This window comes from Marmota flaviventris, chromosome 1, assembly GCF_047511675.1.
Source record: "Marmota flaviventris isolate mMarFla1 chromosome 1, mMarFla1.hap1, whole genome shotgun sequence".
Lineage (NCBI taxonomy): Eukaryota > Metazoa > Chordata > Mammalia > Rodentia > Sciuridae > Marmota > Marmota flaviventris.
In genome coordinates this window covers 77,087,877-77,113,077 of record NC_092498.1, presented here as the reverse complement: position 1 = coordinate 77,113,077, position 25,201 = coordinate 77,087,877, and the positions used below count along the sequence as shown (strand labels likewise).

Sequence of the window (25,201 nt, the reverse complement as noted above, 5' to 3'; positions counted from 1 at the left end):
TATTAAAAAATATATTTTGTAGCACTACTTAAAGGCCTGATAGAGTCTGTTTAGAAATATAAAAATTACCACTTAGTCAATGGATCTTTTTCTGCTCAAATGCAGAACTTTCATATGTAAAATACTGATTTATTAGACAAATTATACAATTACTGGTCTATTTAGCAAAAGTGCTAAATACTGTACATTTATTTGTATTTTAATCCAAAATTGTAATTTTGTATTTTTGCCATATAGGAACAACTTGAGAATAAAAGAAAGCATCTGTAACATGATAAAATCAAGCTTCGGAGCTACAGACTTGGTGGTCTCCACTGCAGCAGGCACACACACAAAGCATTCATTTTTAGAGGAACAGGGGAGTCAAAAAGTTCTCACAAACTTTGGCACTCCAGAAATTTGTCTAGTGCCTTCCTCAACTGCTCCTTATCAGCAGGCCCATTTGCTTCTGTTTCATTTTTATCATCCCCACCCGTCTTCTCACAACTTTAAACAATTTGGGATGGAGAAAAAGTCCTCCGCCCCTTCACAAGTGAGCTTATTTTTGACTTTGTGATTTCCAAATATACCATATTTCCTTTCACGAGGTGTAAAAGGCAGAAGCCTGAAGGAGGTGTGAAGGAAGAAGGGCTGGAGATGCTGGGACGGGCCTCGCCTTCAGGAGGTGACAGGGCTATGCTTAGCATCTTGGTACCAAACAAGGGAGATGGTCAAAACTTGCACATATTTGGGTAGCTTCGCAGTTATAGATCTCCAGAAAAATAGAAGAAGCAGGAGGAGATATCTATGTTTATATCTAATTGTCAAGAGAATATGAGAAAGGGAGAGACAGAGGTAGAGAAATTTTGAAGAATTGGCTCATACGATTGTCAGGACTGGCAAGTCAGCAATTTGTAGGGTAGGCCAGCAGGGTGGAAACTCAGAATTTCTTCTTCCTCAGGAAACCTCAAAGGTTGCTTTTAAGGTTTCCCACCAATTGGATGAGGCCTACCAACACTGATTACAAATGTCAGTCGTACCTACAAAATGCCTTCAGAGCAATCTCCAGAGTAGGCTTTAAACAAACAAGTGGGCACCAGAGCCTATCTACAAGCTGACACATAAAATTAACCATCCCTTGGCTGGGGCTGTAGATGGAGGTAGAGTGCTTGCCTCGAATATGTGAGGCACTGGGTTTGATCCTCAGCACCACATAAAGATAAATAAATAAAGATATTGTTCATCTACAACAACAACAACAACAAATAATTAAAAAAAAAAAAAAAACAATTAATCATCCCTCTGGACAATAGAGTCCTGGATGCTTTATTTACAAGTTCTATTAAATTCATGAATTACTAACTCTTTATTTCATAGACCACCACTTTATTTTTCATCTTAGTCTTGGAGACAAAAAAAAATAAATAAATCAGAAATATGAATAATCTGATATCAAAAAATGTTCTAATGCCATAGAATCCTTTGGGAAACCATACAAAATCCCCACTATGTAAGTGAAATTCTTAAACATTAAAAATATTAAAGGTTAAATATTCTTAAATGCTAAATTAAAAGCCAATTATTCATCAACAAATAGCATATACCAATTGTGTTCTAAAAGCCAGAGACCAAACATCCCAACTACAACAGGAGTCAGCAGTTTCTCTTCAAATGGCAGGAGATTCAGTATTTGGCTTTGCAGATCATATGGTCCCTGCCATAACTATTCCATTTTGCTACTGTATGCAAATAATATTGTATGCAAGCTGAGACAATACATAAATGAATAAAAAGGGTTATATTCCAATAACATTCTATTTTTAAACACTGAAAATTGAATTCACATAATTTTCATGTATCACCAGTTTTTTCCACCCATTAAAAGTGTAAAACTGTTCTTTGCTAATATGCTATTAAAAAAAAAAAAGTAGGCAGTAGAATAGATTTGGCCCAAAGGTCAGCACTTTGAAAATGAAAAATTACAATGGTACTAAGACTAATTGTTACATCACACATTTTTTTAAATGGGTCAGAATATAGGACAATAATCTCCTCCCCTCCCCCCACAAAAAAAAATCCAGATAAATAGGTGAAAGACTACAAGAGTGAGAAAGTAGAGAGTAAACAAAAAAAAAAAAAAAATCCCACTGTGAATATTATCTTATGTAGTAAAAGAATGAACACTATTTATATGGCAAAAGATGTGACTAAATTAAGGATCTTAAAAGGAGGAGATTATCCTGCATTATCAGGTGGGCCCTCAATGTCATTGAAAGATTCTCCCTCAGGGTCTTCAAAGGCAGCCTCACCCTGCCAGTACCTTGTCAGACTTCTGTTTTCCAAAACTATGAGAAAATACATTTCTGGTGTTATAAGGTTTGTGATAATTTGCCCCAACAGCTCTAGGAAAGAAATACAAAACAATTTTCACCTTGGAGTTGGACAAGTCAGGAACCTCTGTGACAGAAACTGTCTGATATTTTACTATCAATGTGATCCCAACTATATGGCCATGTTGAAATACTCCAGTATCTGTCAGCATCCTCCCCATTAACCAAACCTTTGAAACCAATAGCAGCATTTCAGCAAATGAGAAATCTGGTCAATTCTCACTTAATGGCCAACTAACAGGCTCATTAATGAGAAACTACTCCCCTCACCACTTTTTTTTTTTTTTTTTTTAAGAGTCAGGGTCTTGAATGTTGCCCAGGCTGGCCCCAACCTCCTGGACTCAGCCTCCCCAAGACCTAAGACGTAGCCCTATAGCATCTTGCTCTGTAAAATTAATTTTTTTCAACCAAGGGTGGAGAGGAGTACTAGTCCAGTTCTCTGATTAGGCAGTATGCTATTATTAAAATGTTATCTAGAACATTCACAAGGATCTCTGCTCTGATTCCCCCCACTCACCCCCAACAATAGAGAAAAGAAGAAGGTGTTCCCTTCTAGTTATTCCTCACCAAGGTGATTCTGCTGTTTCTTCAACAGGTTTTAGTACATCCTCATTACTCCTACCAGGCAATCTTTCAAAACTATTTAAGATTCCTATCATTGCTTGAATAAATTACCACAAATGCAGTGACTTAAAACAACACCGATTTATTCTCTACAGTTCCAGAGGTCAAAAGATCTGGAGAGGTTAACATTGTTATATCAGTCAGGCTGCACTTCTTCAGAAAGTTCCAGGAGAAATCTGTTTTCTACCCTTTCTAGCTTCTAGAGGTTTCCAGCATTTCTTGGTACACAGTCCCTGTTCCCCGTTCAAAGTCAGCAGTGTGGCATCTTCAAATCTCAGACTACAATCTACTTCTCTCGGCACATCTCCTTTTCTGACTCTGACCATTCTGCCTACCACCTATAAGAACTTTTGTGATTATATAAGTCTTATTCAGATGATCCAGAATAACCTCCTCATCTCCAAGGTCTCAATTCAATCAAATCTTCAAAATCCCCTTTGCTATGTGAGGTAATATACTGGCAGGTTCCAAGGATTAGGATGTGGACTCCCCGGAAGGCAATCAGCACTCAGTCTACCACAGAGAGTAAGAACATGGGCAATTGAGTTACCCTAGAATCTTTCCTGCTACAAATATTTCAAAACCTCAAAGAAGATTGTAACATTTTATTGAAATATATATGTGAGCTCGAAGTAACCATGGGAAATCCCAGAGATCAGAAATGAAAGAAGAACTGAAACTTCAAGCTGTAAGCAGGCAACTGGTGAGGTGGGCCCATGAGCGGGTGGGGAAGGAGCTCCTAGATCAGAACAGTCCTTGAAGGAGAAGGACTTTGCTTTCAAGCCAAGCAGAACTAGGAAGTGGAACTGAGACCACACAGCTAGGAACTCCAAGAAGCTATTTTCTCAGTGTAAAATGTTATAGAAAAACAACAACTAAACATCCAGGAAGACAGCAAAGATTTTTTTTAGACTCTTCACAAAATCTACAAGAAAGAGAAGCACCACTCTATATTTGGAGTTTAAATGCATACTACCCCATGCATGCAGAAATTTTCATGCCAAGTATTTCAAATAAAAGCTGATCACAGATTGTGATGGTATTTTATGGAAGAAAAACTCATAGAAGCAATTCCAAAATGACTCAGGAGGGACATTATCAAATGACAACTCCAACACCATTCCCCCAAATTTTGTTAAAAAAATAATTATATACACCTATGTGTGACCATTGCTAACCTTAGCAAAAAACACAAAACCCATGAGAAAAAAATAAATAACTATGAGAGAGGCAATATACACAGAACAATTAGAGTTTCCAAGAACTTTAAGTGAAAAGAAATAAATGAACTATATATACTTAAGCTAATATACTTAAGCTAACTAAATAGATTTAAGAAGGAGGAGGAGGAGGAGCAACAACAACACGATTTGGAAAAAAAAACAAAAACATATTTTTAAAATGCACTCAAAAAAGAGCCAGAGCTGGGGATATAGCTCAGTTGTTAGAGTGCTTGCCTTGCATGCACAAGACCCTGGGTTCAATTCCAGCACCACCACAAAAAAAAAAAAAACAACAAAACACAAAGAAGAAACATAGTAGAAAAGATAAAACATAACTTACAAAGATAACAATGGACCTTAAGCAAAATTATTTTTAAGAAAAAGAATAAGAGTAAATACCTTAAAATTTCCGTAACAAATAGCTATCAAAATTTCAGAGCAAAAATCACTCAGTTACAAAACAAATACTTCCTTCAAAACTCAAGAATAAGTTCACTTCTTCTACACAGCACTGTAGCAAGGTCTCATACAACTGAGAAAGAGTGAACAGGAAAAAAAAAAATGTGTGGGGCACAAGAAACACTGCTGGCATTATTCAAAAATTAGCACAAATATGTAAACAGGAAATCCTAAACATTTGCAAATTACTAAAATTGATAAGAACCAGCAAAATTGCTATAACAGGATCAATATGCAAAAGTCAATAGCATGCTCATTCAACAAAAATATTTTAAAAATATTTTTCTTAGGATTCAACTTGTAATAGGCCCCTAGGGTACAAGGTACATACAAATAAATTTAACAAAAGTAGCATAAGACCTTCTGGAGCAAATTGTGAAATGAATTGAAGAACATGATGAAGATCTAAATTAAGAGCTATATCTTGTGCATACAAGAAGGGACACTCACAATAGGGCACTAACTCATCCCCTTCTAACCCACAAATTCAAAGTAATTCTAGGCAAAACAGTAGGGTTTTAATTCATGTGGTGTAAAGAATGGCACAAATGAGCTGGGAACACTCTGAACATTAAGGATAAATGCCCATATTTACTATACTTTTTTCAACCATGTCACCAGCTCCAGGTAGAAGAAATGTTCCTGCGGGCAAATCACACCTTGCTAAGTCATTAAATCCAACTGTCCTGAACTCTGCCTTTGACTTTTCATCCTATTCTGGAAACTTTATGCTTGATTCTGCATCTTTTGGGAATGCTTAATTCTTTAAACATTAGTAAAAATAAGTACATAAATGAAATTAAAAGAGCCAAAGAAGTGCTGGGCACGGTGGCACACCTATAATCCCAGGGACTCCACAGGCTGAGGCAGGGGGAATCACAAGTTCGAGGACAGGCTCAGCAATTTAGCAAGGCCCTGAGTAACTTAATGAGACTCTGTCTCAAAATAAAAACTAAAAAGAGCTGGGGATGTGAGTCAGTGGTTAAGCACCTCTGGGTTCAATCCCTGGTACAAAAAAAAAAAAAATCAAAAGTGAAGAAGTTAAAAACCATCCTAACAAAAGTCAGAACTTACTTTAATGGTTCAGTAATTAAAACCAGGACAGGCAGATCTAAATAAGTCAACAGTGTGGTGTTTGAGAGAGCTGGAATTCTAAATCAGTAGGGAGACGGCTTCAATTAGCAGCTCTGTGACAATTACTTTCCATTGTGAAAGAGGATAGGATTAGTCCCTACCTCCTCCAATCAATTTAACCCTAAATAAAAGAAGCATAACTTGAAAGTTAAAAGAAAAAAAAAAGTACAGAGAATATTGTAATAACCTTGTGGTTAAAGAAATATTTTTTAACAAGACTCAAAAAGGTACACACTAATATGACATTTGATGTATGAAAAAAGTATTCTAAGTGTTTTACATTTATTAACCAATTTAATCTTTATAACAACCCTAGGAAGTAAGTGGTACTACAGCTTTCATTTCCCGGATGAAAACAAATTGCTCACAGAGATATTAAGTAACTTGCCCAAGGTTACACAGCAAGTAAGGGATAGAAGTAGAATATAAACATAGGCTTTCTGGCTGCTGATTCTGTACTATTACCCACTGTATACCATGATACATGTTAATTTTTTAAAATTTTATAAAATGAAAGATACAACAAATATAGGATAAGCCTAGGACTAAACATCTCCAACCCTTACAAATCAATTTAAAATGGGAAAAAGCACCCTGAAGAGTCGTCAAAGGTAATAAGAGGTCATCCACTGAAGAAGAATCCAAAAAGACTACACATGGAAGATGTTAACACTCACTAAAAATCAGAAAATCAAAAGCTACATCCACGTACATGAACTCACATGCACTAGATTGTCAAAAATTAGGTCCAAGGACCCCAAAGCCATGGGGATCCAGAAACCTTACAAACAGAAGTATGAAATGCTGTTGCTACTTTATAGAAAAAAATTGGCAGGAAAGCTAAAGATGTGTATCCCATATTAACGCTGCAATTCTGTTTCTAGGTTAATCCCCAAGAGAACCATGCATTTCACCAACTAGCTATACACCAGGATTCTGCCGCAGCCTTGTTTGTTAATAGTGAAAAGCTGAAAACAACCTCAAACTCGTGATGAGGATTCATAGACTCTGGTATCATCACACAACAGAACCCCAAATGACATTTTAATCTATTCCGATGAAATAATAAACTTCTAAAACATAAACCAGATAAGTTGTACAAATACAGATGAAACATACCATTTGTATATATTTCAAACACAAAAAACACTCAATATTCTCTCTATGGAGTTCAATATGTGAAGTTGTCACAGATTTCATAAACCTACAGATATTGACTTCAGGACAATGAAGTCCTGAAGAGGGGGAAACAGGCAGGGGCTGGAAAGGGGCCCTGTCGCACCACGGCAATCCTTCACCTTTCAAAACAGGAGCCTGGCAGAGTACCAGCATCTGCGAAGTCTCTCTGGTGGGTTCACAGGGCTCTAGCATGTTATTTTCTGTGCATATCAATTACTTTTTAATTAAAACTAGAAAAAAAATTTAAAACTGCTTCTTAAAGGAACACCAAGTCTAAATTCTGCTTTTTGGCTTTACTCTACAAATCGGTCCATTTTTTCCTCATCTAGCCTTCGTTCCTCCCATTTCCCATACCCAGTAATTTGAATGAAGATAGTCTTGCTTTTCTTTCAAATATTTTGTGTCAATTCCAATCTGAATCATCAAGTGTGGCCCACACTCCCTCCTCTAATTTGCTCCTACTTAGAAAAAAAAAAAAAAAAAAAGCTTTCAAATGATGGTGGTACATACAGACCTGAAAGCAGCAAGAAATAATTTCTTGAGTCTCCACACATGTGTGACAAAAAGTCCATCACACTTGGTCTCAAGTATGAACACACAAGTCATTTATAAGAGCCATCAAAGGTAGTATAGAACAGAGTCAACTGTCTAATCCAAAAACAAATTTTCCATCACTATAACAGTGAAATTTATCAACATGAACTTATTTGAGGTGATCCATTTTCTCATTAAACTCCCCAAATATTTTTCATAAATTGAAAACAATGTATTTGTGTAAGAGTGATATTTCTATGACACAACAAAAATCTCCCAAATGTTCATAACTTGTTTAACTTTTTAATTTAAAAATTGCACATAAAAACTTTAAATATGCCCCTAAGATTTGATTACTGGTATTTTGTTAACTTTTACTAAAGGAGATCCTTTTAAAGATAATAATGAAACAATTTATTTCTGAGCAGTGGTAATTACATGTTATCATTGGTTTGCAATTTTGAAGGGGAAGTTAAAAGAATTCTTACAAACTAGTGATCTAAAAATTATTGATTCAAATAAATTAATCCTAATTGCATAATTAAAAAGTCTAAGCTTGTCACTGTAACTTGGTAGACAAAGGAACTGCAAAGAATCCTTTGTTCAATTATAATAACAGTTTCCTTATGAAACCAATTGTAATAGAAAGTAAATTTAGACCCATGACAAATAGTTTCCTTCCTTTGGGAGACAGAATACTGATAAAAACAGATTATGGATCTGTTAACTCCTTGATAGTGATGTTTTTATGAGCAGGAAGCACCGACCTTTCCTGTTTTCTCTTTAAAACAAAGAAAAGTTGACCATGTAAAAAGAGCTTTAAGAGAGAGTTTAAAAAGCTGTAATGGAAAAGGCACACCACAGCAAGATGTGTAAAGCTGTTACAGTTTCGCCAAGCTAATCCCAAAGATGTATGTAGCAGCGGCAAAACTACCAGCTCATGCAAGAGTAGATTCTGAAGGTAAATAAATAGAATCTCATGAAAGGGATATAGAGATCCTCAGCCAATACTTGTAAGACAGCACAAAAACACAGAACCCCAGGACCCAAAGGTACTTGGTCAGTCATCTTAATGTAGCCCTTCATTTTAGAGGTGAAGGCATCACAGTAGCAAGGTGACATCCAAATGATGCAGTGGTAGAGTTGTAGCAAACTTCCTGTTTGGTGCATTTTTCCCTCCACATAGGACTATATCCTAGTGCCTAGCAATGTACTTAAGAAATAGTTAACACAATATCAAAAATGCCATTACAATATATAAGAAACTGCAGTTCTTGCTCTGTATCCCAGATCAATGTTTGAATAGCATCTTTTTAATTTACTTCCTATGAGATTTGACTGCACAGTAATGTGTAAAAGAACAATAAATCCCTCTTCTCATATGACCTTTCCATTAGTTAACTACCAAATGCTATCTTACCCTTTTTGTGTTTTATTATTCTTTTATCTGAATAAAAAATTCTGCCACATACACCTACATTCACACACAAACACAAGGGTACACACTGGGTTACCTAGGCTGGAGGAGGAAGACATTCTCCTTAGAATGGAGAGACTTTATCTCTGAGGTCACTGTAGTAAACAAAAAATGTTTGAAACTAATCAACTATGTGTTCATGCCCCTTTTGGATTGATACTTGAAATACTACTAAAAAAAAAAGAAAGAAAGAAAGAAAAGAAAAAGAAAAATAGATACACAAGGTTCTTTATTATCTAGCATTAAGTGTTAAAATGTTAAACCATGACACTGTCTTTCAAATAAAGAAGAAACTTCTAGAATATTCTAGAATTAAAGAGAACCAAACAATTGCTGCCCAGAAGAAGAATAACCTTTGTAGTGGACATACGTCACTTTTGCAACTTAGCACATATATTTCTTATCCTAGTGCTTTCACTTTTTTGCTGAAATAGAAAAGAGTGATTACCAGAGCCTGGGAAGAGATGGGGTGAGGAAGGGAAGAGAAATATAGAGATGACTAATGGGTCAGGGGTATAGTTGGATAGGACAAATAACTTCTAATGCTTTACAGCACAGTACATTACCTATGGTTGACAACAATTAATTGAACATTCCATGATAGCTAATTGAGGATTCTGAATGATCTGCACAATCTACATCTGAGGTGATGACGTCAATTTCTTTGATCTGAACATCACACATTGTATATATATATGAACTGAAATGTTACACTGTAGCACATTAAATACCTACAATTGCTACGTGTCCATTTAAAAACCTTTTTAAAAATGTTTATAGAAGAGCTCTCTAAAGCTTCTTGATCCAAAAAAAAAAAAAAAAAGGTGTTAATGAGCCACAGTAACATCCTAGGCCATATTTTTTCTCCAAACACACTCCCTTGGCTTACTAACTTTACCTCCATCCTAAATTTTACTGCTGAGTAGGTCAGTAGTTATCTACAGATTTGGAATTGAGGTTGAGAGAAGAGAGGAATTACAAAAAAGATGGGGAGATTTCTGTGGGTAATGAAAATGTTTAAGGTCTTGAATTTGGTGATGGGGTCACAGACGCACACATATACCAAAACTTACCAAATGCTACACTTTAAGTCTACATGGTCAATAACACCTCAATAAATCTGCCCCACTCCCCAGCAAGACAAAACCTCAGAAGGAAAAGCATTTTAGAGCATCATCTTTCTTCTGGCATGAACAAATTCTGGTGCCTAAGAAAGGCACATGCCAAATAGGACTGGACAGAAAAACAGATGGAGACTAGGTACCTGACAGCATGCTTGGGTTGTGTACCTTGCCTGGGGGTTGCCCACCTCCTCACCTATTTCTCAATGGAAACAATGAACTTGGCCATTTTAAGCAGTGGTATAGCTGGGCAGCTATTCTTGCAACTGAAATGTTCCTATTGCTGTCTTGAATGTGTCCTCCAAAAACTTGAAATGTTAGAAACAGGATCCTCAAATCCATGTTTTGGTGATATCTGTAAGTGGAGATTTGGGGAGGTTATTAGAGTTAGATGAATTCTTGAGGGTGGGGGGCCTTGAGGAGGGGATTAGAAGCTTTATAACAGCCAAGTGTCAGGGTTTGGGACTCTGAGGCAGGAAGAGCTAAAGTTCAAGGTAAACCTCAGCAAGGTTTAGTAAGACCCTGTCCTAAAATTTAAAAAAGACTAGGGATATAACTCAATGGTAGAGCACCCCTGAATTCAATCCCCAGTACGGAAGGAAGGAAGGAAGGAAGGAAGGAAGGAAGGAATTTTTTAAGAAGAGAATGGACCTGAGTTTGTATATACCCACTCTCTTGCCATGTGATACCTTCCTCCATATTATGATGCAGCAAGAAGACCCTCACCAGATGCAGCCCCTCAATCCTGAGTTTTCCAACCTTCAGAACTGTGAGGAATAAATTTATTTTCTTTATAAATTATCCAGTCTGTGGTGTTCTGTTTTAGCAATAGCAAATAAACTTAAAACACTCACATGGTGGTCTTTGTTTAAAGCCAATCCAACTAGGTCATTCCTGGGCTGGCTACCCTTTGTTTCTTGTTTTAGGATAAAGTCTACCTAGGCTCTTAAATTCCAGCATGTGAAAGGCCTGGATGACTCCTAGAGGTAATTCATTAGTCATTAATCCCCACCCCCATTCGTTGAATTCCTTTAAGGGGCCCTCTACATGTTAAGTGCCATTCAATCAAGGCACATATTGATCTTATATTCCTAGCACCTGGCTATGTGCCTAGTACTGAAGAGATACTCAAGATACACTGCTGAATGAAAAAGTTCTAGATATGGCTCATTATACTTTAAGGATGGGCAAATGTTTATTCACCAGCCTATACAATACTTGGGGGGAAGAAATTCAGTCTGATAATGTCCCAGATTATTCTTCATAATACATAACCTATAAAAGTGATTTTCATTCTTTGATCAAATATCCACATTTCAAAAATAAGATGAAAAATCAGATTTGAATGTTTCTTAAACAGTTAACATTTTTCTGAGCACAAAAGTTCTACTAGAGTAAGTAAATTGCTAAAAAAAAAAACTTAAAATATTTCAAAACACTGGATTAGATGTTGTAATTATTCAAAAATGTTTTTCTAGCAATAAAGTAAGAGAGAAGTTACATTGGTAGTATAAGGCAAGAAAATTTAGGTCATTATTAAGATACAGGAGAACTACACCACCGAAATGTAATGCAGCATCCACTGACATGGGAAGAAGAGTCCCAGACCACCTTCCTCCAGATGCTTCACCATTTATGAGTAAACACGTTTGAAAACTAAACTCTTTCCTAAATTATTAAATGTGGAAAAATAAAAAAGCAATTCAGAGATCAAGCATGTGTTTCTATGATGCCAAACATCTGGATGGAAATGTGAAAACTCTATAAATAATCCAGATATTGCTAAATAGTGTGAAAGCCAAAACCTCAGTTCTTTCATTGCTTTCATTCTTTAAATCATAGAAAAACCCCAAAGTGTTCTTGCACATATTTTTCTTCCTTATGGTTCTCCATAGTGCCATTGCTTTTATTTTTACTAGCCAGAAAATACAGAGCATCTTGTAACTCTTGAAAAGAAATTACATAAAGGGAACTGAAAGTGAGGGATCCTGACTTGTCATTCTCCAAGGTTAATTAGTTTGCAATGGCACTCACAGCTGGCAAGAAAGTTCCTATCCCACCCTACCCTTCCTTCTTTGCAGCAGTTAGTTCTAAATGACAAGAAGTGAAGTTACAGGCAGGACAACCCTGCACTGATCCCTGCATTCAATTAACTAAATGCCAACCATATGCCATGGCTGTGCTGTGCACAAAGGAAAGCAAGAATGATTGGGACACAGTCCTTACTGTTGACAGGCTTATAGGTATCTCAAGAAAAATAAAAGGGGTACCTGCTCTTTCCAATGACTTCATTGCTAAATTCAAGAATTAAGTTTTGGTCCTCATCTCAGCAGCAGCACTTGACACACATGTTCAATACCACCTTCTTAACTCAGTTTGCATTTGGTGTCTAGGATGCCAAACCCTACCAGGTTTTCCTCCTACCTGACCAACTATTCCTTTCTCCACTCCTTTGCAGAATCTGCTTTGTCTCCTAGACCACTTAATGGATGAATGTCACTGCTTCAATCCATGGCTGCCCTTTTCTATATAACCTCACTAAATTGTTGGTTTAATTCAATCTCAACTCTGTAAATAACATTCTCTATGCTGACAGCTCTCTGAATTTAAATCTCCTGACAGCCCTCTCACCTGAACACCAATGTTCTTAGTCTGTGCCACCTGACCTCTCCACTTGGGTACCTATTGGCAAAAAATCTAATATTAAACCCCTGATTTTCATCCCAAATCCTACTTAACTGATAGCCTTCCCCGGCCCAGTTTATGGTGTATCTATCCTGCCAGTTGCTTAGGTCATAATTACGTGTAATCTGAAACTCATCCCTCTCTCTCACACTCCATTTCCAATCCATCAGGAAATATTGTTGACCTCACCCTAAAGAAAGATACAGAATCTATTTCTTTCACTTTCATTACTACCATACTGGTCCAAGTCTCCATCATCTCAGGCCTAAATTACATCAATATCCTTCTAATTAGTTGTACTGCTTCAGCCCAGGCTCTTGAATACAATTCTCAATAAAAGAGCAGACAATCTTTTACATAAAAATCATAGCCAGGCACAGTGGCACATAATTCCAGCGACTCAGGAAGTAAGGCAGGAGGATCTCAAGTTCAAAGCCAGCCTGGGCAATTTAGTGAGATACTACTTCAAAATAAAATTTTTTAAAAAATGAGGATGTAGAACAATGATAAAGAACCCCTGAGTTCAATCCCTTTTATGAGAATTAGATAGATAGATAATCATCAACCCTCAGGCCAAACATACCAATGGTGCCCCTTTTTGTTTGGTATACAAGCTCAAGTCCTTATACTACCCTCCAGACCATTTACATTCCAGGTCCCTTAATTTCTCTGACCTCAGTTCTACCACTGTACTTTGGATTGGTGTTCCAGCCACACCTGACTCTTCACACTAGGAATACTTCTGCATCAGGGTTTTTTTTCAAAGGCTGGTCCCTCTACCTGAAACACTTTCTCAAGACATTTATCCTTTACCTCCTTCAAACCTTTCTTCCAATGTGGTCTTCCCAAGAGAGCCAACTGTAACCATCATAGGTAAAACTCTATATCCCTTCTTCCCCACCAACTCCACTGCCCCACCATGTTCATTCCCTACATTCTGCTTCATTTTTCTCCAGGACACTTTTTTATGATGTATAATTTACTTATTTACTTATAATCTGTCTGCCCCTATATAATTAAGCTCCATAAAGGGCATCTTGGTTTGTTTTGTTTCCAGCTGTTGTTGCTCAATTAGTATTTATGATTGGAAAGAATAAAAGAAAATGACTTAGGTTCATCTTATAACATATTCATATTAGACTCACAATATAAAGAACCCCTGCCAAAAAAATTATGGTATAATTTATAACTTTACTGGAATAGATTTGTTCATGTGAAAGGCTACAGAAAACTCTCAGAAGTGTTTAAAAGGTTGTCCAACAATGGAACAAAAAAGTAATTCAAGAAAAATTAGATTCTACAGTGGATTAAAAAAAAAAAAAAAACGATTCCTACTTAATATTAATTTTTAATCTACTGCTAACTTACATGCTTTAAAACATCAGGCCATGGGTTAGGGGTGTAGCTCAGCATAGAGAGCCTGACTAGAATGTAGGAGACCCTGGGTTTGATAACCCAGAAGCAAACAATAAATAAATAAATGATTGACTATGCTTCTGGATTTAACACCACCCCACCCCACCCCACTCCCAGTGCAAGAGATGGACCTCAAATCTGGCACATGATAGGCAAGAACTCTACCACAGAGCTACATTCCCAGCCCTGGATTTAACTTTGATCACAGTGGGCTAAAAAGAATAAGATACAGTTTTCCAGAAGTTTTCCTGATGTGAGAAAGAACAGCTGGAAAAGGAGCAACCAATTCTGTAAATTTGACTTGCAAAGTATTTAGAAAACAATTCTGTGTTACCCCAAAATAAAAATAACCACAGGTTTGGGGCCTGGGTTGTGGCTCAATGGTAGAGTGCTTGCCTAGCGTGCATGAGGCACTGGGTTCAATCCCCAGCACCACATAAAAATAAAAACAAATAAAATAAAAGTATTGTGTCCCTCTATAACTAAAAAAAAATATATTTAAAAAAATAACTACAGGCTTAATAATGCAAAAAGAGGGAGTATATAGATCACAGAGAAAGCTATGCTTTATGTCAACCAGAAAATAATGGTCTCACTGAGAGGACAAGAACACAGCTGTCTACAATACACAGCACTGGTAAATCAACAGCAACGACAGAGTAAAAGAAAATCTGACGACAGAAGTTCTCAGCTCTTACTGTAATCCACAAGTAGTTAAAGAAACATGAAAAAGAAAAATTGCATGCCCTCTGTCTCCCCAAACTGTTCTGGGACAGCACTCAAGTATTAAGAGAACAGAGAGAAAATTTGAAAATAAATATTTCTGCAAGGTATAGTGGTACATATAATCCCAGAGATTCTGAACACTGAAGCAGGAGGATCACAAGTTCAAAGGCAGCCCCAGCAACTTAGCAAGATCCTAAGCAATTCAGCAAGACCCTCTCTCAAAAGTAAAACAAATAGAGTTGGGGATGTGGCTCAGTCATAAAATACCCCTGGGTCAAATCCCTGGTACCAAAAAAATAAAATAAAATAAAGATTCCTTCCTGATAGAGCAGGCTTTATTGAATAACTTTCCAAAGACAGAGAAGAGCCTAGTATTAGCAAAAACAGGTAGGAAAGGGCACAATTGTATTGCCAATCCAAGCATAAAGCAATGTACATAGGAGGTCAGAGGGTGGTGAAAAATCTCAAATGGCCTGCTAAAGAACTTGTTCTCCTCTGGTTTTCATACGTTTTTAAAAGTGGATTTGGATTATTTCTTTTACAGTGTGGTAAAATGGTTTGTATGTGAATTCAGCTCAATGTAAGAAGGAATATGGATCAGACCCAACCTGCCTTCACCAAAAACTCAAATGTGTCTGAAATGATGACACCCATGGTGACTTACATTAGGACAATAAGATGTTCAAACCTCACTTTTCAACAATGGGCTGAATTTTCCCCAAAATTAATTATTTCTTTCTTTGGAAATGTCTTTAATAATTTTGTAGTTAAAATCTGTGAATGTCAGTAAGCTCATTTTAAATGAAAAATGGCATGAATAGGACATTTTTGTTACTGTATTTTTTAAATCATAAGGTGGAAAATTTTAGGAATATATTTGGCACAAAACCAGATTATAAATATCAACATAATGATATCCTCTGAAAATTCCACCTTCTGTAAGTAGTGAATCATTTTTACTTAAAATGCAAGTAAATATTCAGAACCAATTAAATTCATTCATCCAGTAGTTTGAATGACAGAGATAATGCTACGAATCTAATTACATTAAAATATTAAACTAGAATAATTTTTTAAATGGCCAGAACTTTTAAAAATGTCAAATGCAATAATTTGAAAGCAACTGCAGTAAGTACATTTTTTTTCTTTGGCTGAAGTACTAGTATTTCTTCATTTGAGTTATGACTGAACAAAAATTACAAATCTCCAGCATTCTAGTGACCACATTAGGACTCAGGAAAAAAAAAATGCACAAAACTAAGTCTAAAATGTAAACCTTGCAATTCCAAATTTATGCTTCCCACAGCTTAATAATTTTTTTCTTAGAACTAAAAGATTTATTTCATTTTGAGGATATGAACTTTTTTTTCCTTTCTAGAGTCCATTGACTTAACTGAAGCCTGAATGTGTTTAAAACCCCAGAGGGCTGGAGATATAGCTCAGTTGGTAGAGTGCTTGCTTTGCATACACAATCCCCAGCACCATAAAAAAAGAAAGAAAGAAAGAAAGAAAAAAGAAAAAATTTAGATCTTGGGGGCATATGCCTGTAACCCCAGTGGCTCAGGAGGCTGAGGGAGGAGGATCATGAGCTCAAAGCTAGCCTCAGCAAAAATGAGGTGCTCAGCAACTCAATGAGATGCTGTATCTAAATAAAATACAAAATGGGGCTGGGGATGTGGCTCAGTGGTTCAGTGCCCCTGAATTCAATCCCCCGTACCAAAAAAAAAAAAAATCCCAATAGTTTAAAAATCTTTTTATTGTAGCATGCTGATTTATAATTAGGAAATGTAAAATAATTCACCTTTTTCCACCAGAACCTGTAACAACTCATTTTATTTCTGTAATATATCCAAAGCATTTATATACATCTTACTTTGACTGCAACTGCAAGAGGGAAGAATAGAAAATATTACTGATTTATAAATGAAGAAACTGAAGATGAAATAAAATAATTTTCTAATTCTACCTAAGTCTAAGGGGTAGAATTAGAAAAGTTGAGTTTTCTTCATAAATCTGATGATTTTTCTCTCCATAAATTAGTCTTTTTTTTTTTTAATCTGGAAAACATGGCACACTGTATCTATTATAAAATGCATCTCAATTTCAGAAATGTTAAAATGTAAATCAACGTGTCTCAGAATTGATAAAATTGGGGGAGGGGAAGTATCAAGGATTGAAATCAGGGTCACTTAACCACGGAGCCACATCTTCAGGGCTATTTTGTATTTTATTTAGAGACAGAGTCTCACTGAGTTGCTCAGTGCCTCGCTTTTGCTAAGGCTGGCTTTGAACTCAGGATCCTCCTGCCTCAGCCTCCGGAGCCACTGGGATTACAGGCTTGTGCCTCTGTGCCCGGCCTTAAATTAGTATAATTTTTGATGTTACGTGAGAATTTTTTTCAAAATAATCAAATATTTAGGGGGAAAAAGAGACAAACTTGGAGTGATGTTAGAAGAATGAACACACAAAAATAAACTTCTGAAATTTCCTTCGTGATTTTAAGATCATGAGTTATTTGTTCTTTGGGTTCTTCTTTTTGGGGGGGCAGAACTGAGGACTGAACCTACAGGCAATTTATTACTGAACTACATCCTCAGTCTTTTTAGTTGTTTTTATTTTGAGACAGGGTCTTGCTAAGATGCCTAGGCTGGGCCTTGAATTTGCCATTCTCCTGACTCAGCTTCCCTGAGCCACTAGGATTACAAATATGTGCCTCTGTAACTGGCTTATTCCTTACAGTCTTAATTAAAACCCATATATATTAACCCATTAGTATTTATATTTTTTTCACATACATTTTACATATATACTTCTTACAAATGTGTATGTGTGTGTATAGATATGTATGTGTATATATATACACATACATATATATGAATCATCCGTCAGTTCAACTCTTAAAGGTCCCAACACAGTAAACACATTTGTGGTCATACTTTCAATTTGGTTCCATTTAACAAAGTCAGCTACCCAACTACTTTTCTTTCTTTCATTTAAAAAAAAAAATAGATCTTTATTCTCAGGTTAAGAAGTACAAGGAGTTGTACTATAAAACTTCAAAATATAGGGCAGTGGATGTAGTTCAATGGTAAAGCACTTGCCTAGCATGTACAAGACCCTGGGTTTGATCTCCATCCAACACCAGGAGAAAATAACAAAAAAACAACAACCAAAAAAAAAAAAAAAAAAAAAAACCTTAAAATGTTACATATTTTAATACATTTCATATTTTTCCAATAAGTCACTATGTATATTTTTAAAAGTTCTTTTCTACTATTTGTCAAAATATTTCCAATCTAAAATATTCATATAAAAACATACTATTAAAATAAATCATTTTCCCAAACATGTTTTATTTATATCCTAAATAATTTCAAAGAAATTACACACTAAATTCTATATTTTCCCAATTCAATCACACCTTTATTCCCCTCCCACAAAGACCTTCCCCATTCCTAAATTTCATGGCACCTAAACCCTTACACACAATTTCTTCAACTAGATGTTGTCTTTTCCAAACAAGCCTTCATGTTTGTATGTATTTATTTCCCACAATTTTTAGTACAGTACACACAGTAGGCAAATGTTTATAGACTAAATATAGTTCTTGACCTCATATGCACAAGAGGTTTGGCCAACCTCAGTGGCACACACCTGTAAACCCCCATGGCTCAGGAGGCTAAGACAGGAGAATCATAAGTTCAAGGCCAGCTTCAGCAACTTAGTGAGACCCTGTCTCACAATAAAAAATAAAAAATGAGCTGAGGATGTAGCTCAGTGGTCAAGCACCTCTGAGTTAGATCCCTAGTAACCCATCCCTCAAAAAAGAGGCTTCATAAAAACATATTGATTTTAAAGCCCTGTTTGATTTGCTGCTGTGTTTCCAGTCAGGAAATAAAGCCTGTCATACAGTAGGCACTCAAACAATATTTGTTGAATGAAGAAACTTTAATCATCTTTAAATATTGGAAGTTTTTTGGGGTGGGGATGTGGCTCAAGCGGTAGCACGCTCGCCTGGCATGCGTGTGTCCCGGGTTCGATCCTCAGCACCACATACAAACAAAGATGTTGTGTCTGCTGAAAACTAAAAAAATAAATAAACATTAAAATTCTCAAAAAATAAAAAAAATATTGGAAGTTTTGAAGAAAGTCACTTTCCCTGACAACACCATGAAGATGGATTAAGAGACTGTAACTTTCACTTTTTATTCTATACTTATAAATTATTTACATATACCACAATAACTTATGGTTGTTCACTACTAGGGATCTCCTTTAATAATAATAACTAAGACAGAAAAAAAACAATAAAAAAAAATCACCCATTAAACTTTCTCATAGTCATCAAGTATCCAAGACAAGTTTGGGGATGTTCCTTCCACCATGTTCTAGTGACATGTTTCTGGGCTAATCATGAATCTAGCACTAATCTCAGTTTCATCAGAAGCCTACCTGAGAATCCAGAGTCCAGTTGTAGAGTCCTTAGTTCCTCAGAAAAGCGCTTCCACGCAAGGAATGATGCCCTGGATAGGTCACGGTCTTTACACCTGCCATTCCCATAAGCAATCCTGGTTTTACTAATTCTTTTAGAAATGACCTCAAACCTAATCCTGCAGCTTTGAACATATTTTAGAGGCAGAGACCAAGGTAGGATTAGAACCTACAAAAGATTCTTTTATTCATGTTTTATAAATAAATGCCTTCCAAGTCCCCAAGTTCAACCCTACATCCACCCACCTCACATTTTTTTCATGTTAAAATGTTGAGAGAGAGACCAGGGCAGATACAGAATCTAAATAATAGCTATAGAATATTTCCCACATCTATTTAAGATCTAGTATAACTTTGCCTGTCATTCATCTCCAATTTAAATTGCCAAAGTTATTTTAGCCTATTCCCAAAAGCATAAGAAGTGGCCACTAATTCATTTTAAGAAATGTCCCTTTGTCTATCTAAAAAGTCTAGGGTTTAAAAGGACAAACCATTTTTATATTCCCATGAATTTCCAATTAATTTTTTTGGTACCAGGGTCCAATTAAGTTTTACCACATAGCTATTAAATAAACAGAATATGCTTTGGAGGAAAATAATTTAGAATAGATATTAGTCTTAATATATTCCTTTTTAAAACTTTCTATCTCCCTACTGTCCTGATATGCTATAAATACAATTAGAAATGATATATCTTAAAAAAGCAATAGAACTTGATTTAAAAATAACTTGCATGCATATATATGTGTATGTGTATGTGTGTGTATATATATATGTGTGTGTGTGTGTGTGTGTGTGTGTGTATGTATAAACATTACATAGACTCCGTAGACATTCTACTGTGTACAATCAGACACTGTAAGAGTAAATGTCTGGTGAGCAGGGGGAAGCATCAATAGGAGGAAAAAACAAATAAGAACACAAAATAGAATGTAAAGTTCTAAGCAGACCATTCATGCTAATAAAAGAAAATACCTTAAGTGTTCATCAGCATTTATTTAACAAATAATGATAGGCATGCCTCAGGTGAAACAGGCAAATTTTGACAAAAAAAAAAAAAAAAATTGACATGTATCCACAATTACAAGCAGCTGAACCACCAGATGTTCTAGTATTTTTTTCCTCAAGACAAGTAAGAACTATGTTGAGGAGATCCCTACTAACTAGCTAGAAAAGCATACTCTATGCCTGTTTTTGCCCTGCCTTCCAAGCTTTGCCATCATGTTCACAGGGGGAAAAAATGGTAAAATGACCCAACCTCTGTGTTGGTGACCACAAGACAGCCTCTCTATTCCAAGGACGTAACCTAAGCTTGCACAGATGCCTAGCTCTCTGCTAATGCAGGGGAGCTGGGTTTGTTTTCAGGGTGGGTGTTGCAAAGCACCAGGTGTATTTATAGAAAGGAGCAAGATATGATGGAGGGATGATGACAGAAGAGGAAGTTTCACCCAGTAGAGAGAGCCTGTAGAAAGATCTGGATTCCACAGCATAGATCTCTTTTCTGATTCACCACTTACCAGCTATGAAAACTTATTAAAACCTTTTTTGGTCTGTTACCTTGTGTATACAATTTAGACAAATCCCCTTACCTCGAATGGTTGTCAGGAAGTCGAACAAATATCGTGCATGAAACCTAGGATATGATACACATGCAATAAATGTCAACTTGTCATCCTCTTGTCAGTCCAGAATTGCGCCTCAAAAATCACAAAGATAGCTTGCAGCGTTAAAACTATGAGGCCTACGATGGTTGGCAGAGAAGAAACGACTTGGGTGGAGGCTATCTTATTTACTGGAGGACTTCTCTTAAAATGGAGTTAGGATATTGATAAGCGGGGGAGGGGTGGGGAACACATGGAAAAACCATCAAGTATGAGCAAAACTGGCAATAACATTTACAAAAAGACAGCCCTTTATGTAAGCACCAAACTTCGGAAGCTGCGCATATCCTCAGAACCTACTCGGTGGCCTCAATTCAAATTACAAGAGCACGCAGAGCTAACCTAGAGGTACACCATCTGTACGCCCCCGCCATTCAGCAAAACTGTCCTCAGACCCCGGGTGCTCTCCCGTCTCCAAACCCGTTCCATATGGGTTCGGAAGCCAGGAGCTAGCGGCAAAAGGAATCAGGATGAGAAAATGGGGAGGTCTGGTTAAATGCCTGAAAAACAAGGCGGTGGGTGAGGGGGCGGGGTGGAGCAATGTGGCAGAAACGCGGCCAGCTAGCCTGAAAGACCGCGGCTTCACAATGAGCCAAAGGAAGAGACTGCGACATGCGCCGGCTCCAGGTCCCGATCAGGGACTGATGGTTAGGCCGGGGGCGCGCAGAGCGTGGGAAGACGGGAAGTGGGGGAGGTGGCTGGGACGAAGCGAACGAGTCTATGGCCAGACAGGGAAGACCAGAGGCGCCCAAGCAGGTGCAAAGCACCCAGGCCGGCTCGGGAAACTTACCGTGTAGAGCAGGTTGAGGGCGCACAGGCAGTTCTTGGAACACGCGAAGCCCCCGCAAACCATCTTGGAGCCTGTGTTTGCCGGCAGCTTCAGGTAAATGCCCCACTGTAGCGGGGCCTTCCGGGAAGCCTCTTTGTCCTTGCCTTGAGGGCCTGGCCGAGGCTACACGGCAGCGCCAACGCGGGCTGGGGGCTAGGGACTGGGGCTGCAGTGCTCGGCACGCCCGCGGCTGCACAGACCCGCTGTGGAACCTGCGGCCGCCGCAGCTCCAGCGGGAGCCGGAGTCCCGCCCAGCTCCCCCGCCTCGCCCCGCGCTCTGATTGGCTGCTGGCTGGGAACAAAGGTAGAAATATGCAAATAAATGCGCTCTGCCAGCCGGGATCCGGGAGGGGAGGGGCGGTCCTGGGCTAGGAAGAGAGGGGCGGGGGCCGTTGGGGAGGGAGTCGGAGGCCAGAGCTTGTGGCCTCCATGTCATTTCCCCCGGAGCAGGTGAGGAGCCGAGGGTGGGGCTCCAAGAGATCCACGTTGGCAGGGAGAAATATGACAGCGCCTTTCGATTCTTGGACCCGGCGGATGACGTGGCACCATTTTGAATGAGATTTTAAAATTAAGCACCTGGCCTTGTTTCAATGAAAGAATGAACGCAAGAATGTGAACGATTTAAAAGAAGGGATGAAGAGGGGACAAATGAGAGGAAGAAAATAAGCGAAAGAATAAAAGGAAGAAGTAAAATCTTTTTTCTTTCAGAAAATAGGTAAGGAATGTGGCCTATAATTATGACCAGTGTCCGATCAGAAAGACTTATTCTATAGGGATTTGCAAAATACTAATAAAGTATGAATACATGAATGCAAAAGAAAATCAAGAGTGATTATTTTTATGGTCATTTCCTGAATTTCAGTAAGTTTTGTTTTTGTTTTTCACGAATAGGAACTGTGAAAACCTTTAAATAAGTTTTCACCTCAGTTAATTATCACTTCATTACATGTCTACTTACAGAAATGCATCTTGAATCCTCAATTCCTCACCTGTAATCCAGATATTAAAAGTGTGTCAAGCTGCTGAAGTTTGGGGGGTGGACGATTGGTTGTCTATTTTTGTTTTTTGTTTGGTTTGGTTTGGTTTGGTTTGTTTAAGACAGTCTCTTGCTAAGTTGCTCAGGCTGGCCTTGAACTTATTTTCCTCCTTCCTCAACCTCTCAGCCTCCCAGGCCTGGGCCACCACAACCAGCCAGATCTGATAGTTTTAAACACTGTGTTCCAGGAATGAAGCTAAACCAATAAAAGTTCAGTTATTTTGTAGTACCTTTTGCCTAACAGAGGCTTTTATAAAGAGATTTTTGAATTTATAACACTTATATGAAACCTACAGTTAATAGAGTGAGTTATATGAATGAAAATGCTAAATATGTTCAAATATTGATTTATGCCATGCGGGCATGGTTGTGCACATCTGTAATCCAAGCAACTCAAGAGGCTGAGGCAGAAAGATGGCAAATTTAAAGCCAGCCTTAGCAATTTAGTGAGATCCTGTCTCAAAATAAAAAGGGTTAAGATGTGGCTAGGTGGTTGGTTACTCATTCAAGCAATGGTTTAAAAAACAAAACAAAACAAAACAAAAGGAAAACATTAAACAAGTTAATGAAAAAATAATGTCTTCTTCTAGCCTCCTCTTACCTCCCCCATCACCACCACACCAAGGTCTCATTGATTCTTTACCTTTTGTGATCTTTTATGTATATATAGAAATATTCCAAAAATTAATCTGGAAAATAATCCTCAAATCTAAACAGTACATTAATACTCAGTTTTCCTCTTTAAAAGCCAGAAGTTTATTAAAGAAGAAATGTTGGCGGGCAATCTGTTCATCCTTTTCCTCTCCTTGGTGTCATGTACATTATACCAATTTCAATTACTATTCATCTAACTATGGCAACCCTCTCTGCCTTCTTTGTAGTGCCCTTCACTATCTCCCTGTGGGTTGAATCACTTTCTTTTTCTCAGAGAAGTACCACCTATGGGTCCAGAGCCCACCAGGAAGTAGATGGTACATTCAAATAATTGTTTGATAAAGGGACCATTTTCTAAGTGTGGACATGTTGAAGGAAGCCAACAAAGTATGATGACGTAGCCCAGGGCCAGTAAGAACAGAAACTTATAATTACCCCTAAGACTAAGGGATAATTTAAGGAAGCAGTTACAGAAGCCAGACAAGAGCTGTAATTGTAGAAAGCATCTGCAAGGAGCTATGGCCTTTGAGGAATTAATACAAATAAGCAAAATAATATTAATAATAAAAGCTATGATGGGATTTCTCTTTCCACTTTGGGTGTAGGCATTTTTTTTTCATAAGAACATTTGCTCCCACTTTAATAACAGCAAGTTAGATAAGCTATAAAAATCATAGTTATTTTATTGATATCTAGCTTTTCCCTCTCAGCATTTCATTTCTAACCAAATATATGTAAAAACAAAATAGATTTTGCCCATGTGCTTTTCTTATGTTACATTTTAGGAGTGAAATTTTTCAAAAATGATGAGGAGAGAAAACCTTTGAAGAAAATCAACCAAAAAAAAAAAAAAAGTTCTTCCTGAGCTATAAAGAAAAAGATACATTTTTTAATATTAAAAGAAATGTATGAATGAAAAAGAAATTAATTAGGCTGTTTCTCCTTTGTGAAAATGTTTATCCTTTGTGTAAAGTTGTTGATTTTTGTTTGTTTGTTTTTATAACCAAGACTTCTTGAAAATAGAGAAAGCAAGTGTGAGGGGGAAAAAAAAAAGACTATCAAAGAACTGTGAAACTAGAGACATCTAAAGGAACTAGAATCCAGGAAGTAATGAGCTATTCTCAGGAAGAAAAAAACCCTACTATTGTTTCCATCCCTTGTAGATTATCTAAGAAGGAAGATAATACCATAGAGAAGGATCAGAAGAAACTAGTGGAACATTTAACCACCTTTTAATGCTCAAATATGTAGAGTCATGTATCAAAATATAATCCAAGGAGCTGTGGCCACAGAGTGAGTCTGTAACTACTTGCCAGCTCGACCCCAAGACCCTTCACTTGGAACAGGGATTATAAGCACCAAAGGCTGGGGTCAGGCTGGAGTACTGAGAGACATTCTCCCTCCCCTACTACCTTAAGGTACACAGGCCTTCCCCAGTACAAAATGGTGGCTAAAATCTGGGGAAAGGGCAGGAAGAATTTAAAATCCCAACAAAGCAATCAGGTATTTACCTAATCCAAGACTGAAATAGTAGCAGAAAAGGAAAATCACCACTGTATGCAAGAATCCCTCAATGGCTGATA

At 37.3% G+C, this 25,201-nt stretch overlaps 1 protein-coding gene across 1 annotated transcript in view; it reads right to left on the bottom strand.

Moving 5' to 3' along the window:
* Tspan13 (tetraspanin 13) overlaps positions 1-22,164 on the bottom strand; it is a 30,871-nt gene extending 8,707 nt beyond the window's left edge. The window contains exon 1 of the mRNA XM_027932741.3: positions 21,890-22,164. Within this exon, the coding sequence (XP_027788542.1) occupies positions 21,890-21,952 (63 nt within the window). The 5' untranslated portion in view covers positions 21,953-22,164. The remainder of the gene's footprint in view (positions 1-21,889) is intronic.
* Between the last annotated feature and the right edge of the window lie 3,037 nt (positions 22,165-25,201).